This window comes from Orbicella franksi, chromosome 5 (genome assembly GCF_964199315.1).
Source record: "Orbicella franksi chromosome 5, jaOrbFran1.1, whole genome shotgun sequence".
Lineage (NCBI taxonomy): Eukaryota > Metazoa > Cnidaria > Anthozoa > Scleractinia > Merulinidae > Orbicella > Orbicella franksi.
In genome coordinates, this window is record NC_138149.1 from 13,351,864 (window position 1) to 13,356,196 (window position 4,333).

Consider the following 4,333-nt stretch of genomic DNA (forward strand, 5'->3'; position numbering starts at 1 on the left):
TGTGTAGCGTTAAGGTTTTCGCTTTCGTTGCCGTCGACGTTTGCTTAAGCTCCTTTTTAGAAAAACACAACGTCAACTTGAACAGAAATCAATGTTATAGTATTCCACTTTTTGGTGTTCAATATTGTGGCACGTTGGATCTCACTCTGCGGCTAGGTTACTTATGGAATGAAACTTTAGCATTCTACGTATAAAGTAAAGCTTGGTCTCTCTTAGACACTTCCCCCGAGACTCAATAAAGGGACGGATGTTTGCACTTTGATGACAACGATTATTTTGTCGCCTGGACATCATTTCAACACCTAGTTTAATTTACATATATAGCGAAAGTGCACATCATCAGAAGCAAATAGTCTTAATTAAAATAAAAAACGTTTCCTTCACATTAATATTCTTCGCCTTATACCCTGCCTTTTAAGGCAATCACTTTTATTATTTGCATTTGCTCTCCTTCACTAAAAACCTTTCTGATCTTTAAACCTCAGACATCTAAATGATAAAAACAGGAAAGTAATCCTTGATCTCTGAAATCAAACGAAGGAAGGCAGTATCCCAAAGCAAAGACGATACCATGTTAAACGCAACCATCGCCACTGCATTCATCGTCATTCTCGCACTCGAGGCAGCCGTCATTATAATTGGGAACGTGTTCACCATTTTTGTTTTTAAGACTCAATCTGGACTCCACTTGAAACGAACTTGCATTTTTCTAATCAACCTGGCCGTCGCTGATCTGTTTGTGGGAGTAGGAGAAGTCGTAGTTCTGATCACCCACAAAATTTTGGGATCAGAAATCGGATTGCTAAACCTTTCTTTTACTTTTCAAGCTTTTGGGTCGTGTGCTTCGTTGATGTTTCTGGCTCTTATTTCGCTTGAACGCGTTTACTCCGTGTTCTGGCCACTGCGTCATCGCGTAACAAGCGCTCGAGCTTACATTTTCGGCATCGTTATCGTCTGGGTACTTGGCTTATCCAACGGTGGGCTAAATATGACAACAGTATTCCACTCACAGGTAGACAGCATTTATGCTACAGTCGCCGGTGATTTATTACTTTTCTTCTGTCTGGGTGCCATCTGTGCAAGTTACCTATCGATCCGTTCTCGACTGTACGCAACAAAACCTGAATTGCAAGCCTCCCATAGAAGATCAACGCGGGAACAGAATTTGCGTCTTTCAAAGACATTTTACATAGTGGTCGCTGTGTCGCTTATCTTTTGGTTGCCTGGTTTCGTGGTGTACAACATCAGCGCATTTTGTTGGCAGTGTTTTTCTCCAACGATACTTTGGTTTGTTAATGCTCTACACTTAGCAAATTCTATGGTGAATCCAGTCGTATACAGTTTTAGGATGAAAATATTTCAAGATTCTTTGAAAAAGTGCTGGAAAAAGCGCCGACAAAGCATCGCACTAACAGCTCTTCCCGTGAACAGGCAATGAGGACGCTAGATCTTTACTATTTTGTCACGATTTTCAACGAATGCTCAATGCTGTTAGTCCTCAGATCACGCGACTTTCTCACCCCTGTGGCAGCTCCTGTATTCTACACACTGTTTTCGACAGATTCTGGTAAATTTTAACATGCAATCAGTTCTCTTTTAAGCCGTAATCGTTCTTTATAATAATTGTTTTTTAGTGAGTGGATTAGACAGGTAAATCTACTTGTTTGAGGGTGTTTTTTTAAGGGTAAAAAATTGGCCGAGGTTGCAAAAGCGAGACATTCACTTTCTTCAAATAAGATTTTACAGGCGTGATATGAGTATAATATATCTTTTTTTTTTTTAATTTGCAGTCTTGAGAGCCTCATTGTAGTTTTCAGGAGATATTGGTCTAAAAAGTGAAAATTTTGATGTCAAGAATAAGAATAAGATTTTTGATATCCAATAAACACAAGTAGTCACCTCGTCGCTATGGTAATTCCACCTGCTGTTTTGGAAGGTTCATTCTCAAACTCATGGATAATTCATCAAGTTTAAACAAAGGAAATCATGACCGTGACGGTGTTTGGATATCTGATCTTAATTAGCATAGATTTTTTAGATCTTATTTCTCCGTTTTCTCCTTAGTTTTAGTTTCGATTGAGAAGATATATCAAACACTCAAGAGAGTGTTTGACCACATTTTCAAACGTCTCGAAGTTCGTCAAAAATACAGCGCTACGCTTCGTATTTTCCACTCTCTTCTCGGCGTTTGGAAATGTAGTCTTTAGTGTTTGATATATGACTTGAATTAGTTTTAGACAGAACTGCTCTGAAAGCAATAGGCCTAAAGACATTACTTGTAAACTCAGTAACAGAGTAAGCTGGACCAGTTACAAAAGATAGTATGATCTAACTTATTGTGTGTTGATTTTCTCGCTCGCGAAATTTGTGTATTAGGTATCGTGGTACATCTACTGTCGATACCCGTCATTTTCACGACATTGGAGCATAAACTAACGTTCTTAGTGTGTTTGCTGAAAGCCATTTGTATTTATACAAGAAGACGATAAAAGCTGCTGCGTCAATCACGGTGACGTCCAACTTTCCTTGTGCTTTACATTCTGTCTTTGTACAGCTCCATCATCACAATGATGGCTAAAGACAATTTTCCAAAAGTGGAAGACTTATAGTATTTCTCCCGAACTTTTTTTGAAATTAAAACACAGAAAGTGCGTCAGAGTAGAAGTAACAGTTATGGAAACTGTAAGATTAAAAACTATTAGCCACGAGTAGTCCTTGGTAGTTACTCAGCTTTTTATACTTTAACGAACATTCATGTACCTGTGGCTTTCTATTGTTTGCCAAATACCATCGAAAAACAGTTACGCTTGGCAAAAATTCGTAAAAACGGTTCCGTTTTGAATGGACTACATCCTCGGAGACCCAGGGGCTACTAGCCGGGACGAAGCGATATTTTCGGGCGAGCGAAATTTTCGGGCGAAAGTTTACTCCAAGTGCTGAAGAGCTCCTGGGAACTTATTCTTACCGAACCAGTTCCAGAAGTGGAAGAATTCCGTCCCTCTGATTGGCCAGAAAAGAAAAATATTTTTCTGGCCAATCATAGGGATGGAATTCGACCAGAGAAAAGAAAAAAATATTTACAAGCAACACGATTTCCTGATCAAACGCCGCTGCCACTCTATTAATTAATCCTTATCTTTATTTCCACATAGAGAAAGGGGCCATTATCGTTAAAGACATGTTTACCATTACTGTCTTCTGGAATCAGAGACCGGCGTCATCCAAGACGACCGTTTTTCTTGGATCAGCCGCGACGTTTCTTATTTAGTCGTTGGAAAAATAAGACCTGTAGGTTTAGAGGATAAAATGTCTTACCATGAAAAGAAAACTGAAGTAATCCAAAAACGTTTGTGGACATTCAAGATGTTCGGCTCGAGTACGTCTTGGTTTCCTCTGACTCGCTCTCACTTTGCTGACGAGTGAAAATAGAACTCTTATTTTCCTATTTTCTTCATTGGGAAAATGTGATTTGGGTCACTGGGACTGCGGAGACCACAATCAAAAGTGGGAATGAAAATGGGATCTAAGCAAAAGCTGGGCTAGAAAATGGGATTTTTACTCGAAATATTTTTCGGAATTAAGATATCGATTTCGCCACACTAATAGTAAAGACAAACCACCTGGAAACTGATAGTCTGCACATCAGTGACTGAGGAGGTGTGAAAAGAATTGCATCTTAACCCGGACAAAGTAGATCTTAACGATGATCAAAGTTCTCCTTATTCTAACAAAATCGGCTGCATTTCATTTCCTTTCTATCTTAAATACATTCAATAATACAAACCTACGACTTTCCCAAACGAATTTTACACTATATATCAAAATTCAATTAAATTTTGGTCACGCGACAGAACATAGCTTAGTTACCATAAATATCCATTACACCAGTCCATCTTTAATGATACCTCTTTGAATGCTCAACTGGCTGACAGTTCATCAAGCTGGTCCTTTATCTCAAATGTGATTGGCTGAGAAGAGTTTAATTTTTGGTCCCATTAGCGCAATTCGAAAATTTGTGCAACTAGTAAAATCTAGCACAATTTCAATATTGCCATGGCTTTGGAAATATCAAAGCATTCATCAAACATGAGACAATGAGATGCTCTGAGTCAAACGCTTAATTAACACGAACAGGAAACAGGTCGATGTGACTGTGGCATCAGGCGAAATGAACAATCAAAGAGATGTTGAGCAAACTCAATGTAGCAAGCTATATGCTTCTCAAACTCATTAATAATTCATAAGGTCAACTACTAACCACAAGATGTATACCACATCACGTGCATGTGTTTGGATACCCAATGAAAAACAGTATACCACTCTCCAGTGAGAG

General features: G+C 38.8%; 1 protein-coding gene across 1 annotated transcript; it reads left to right on the forward strand.

Annotated features, from left to right (window-relative positions):
- Nucleotides 1–1,860, forward strand: LOC145488059 (5-hydroxytryptamine receptor 6-like). The gene has a single exon (XM_081466833.1). It carries the CDS (start codon nucleotides 572–574, stop codon nucleotides 1,436–1,438), a length of 867 nt encoding a protein of 288 aa, XP_081322959.1. The 5' UTR covers nucleotides 1–571; the 3' UTR covers nucleotides 1,439–1,860.
- The last annotated feature ends 2,473 nt before the right edge of the window (nucleotides 1,861–4,333 follow it).

Coding starts and splice junctions, on each gene's coding strand:
- LOC145488059 (XM_081466833.1), top strand. CDS start 572: ATGTTAAACGCAACCATCGCCACTGCATTCATCGTCATTCTCGCACTC.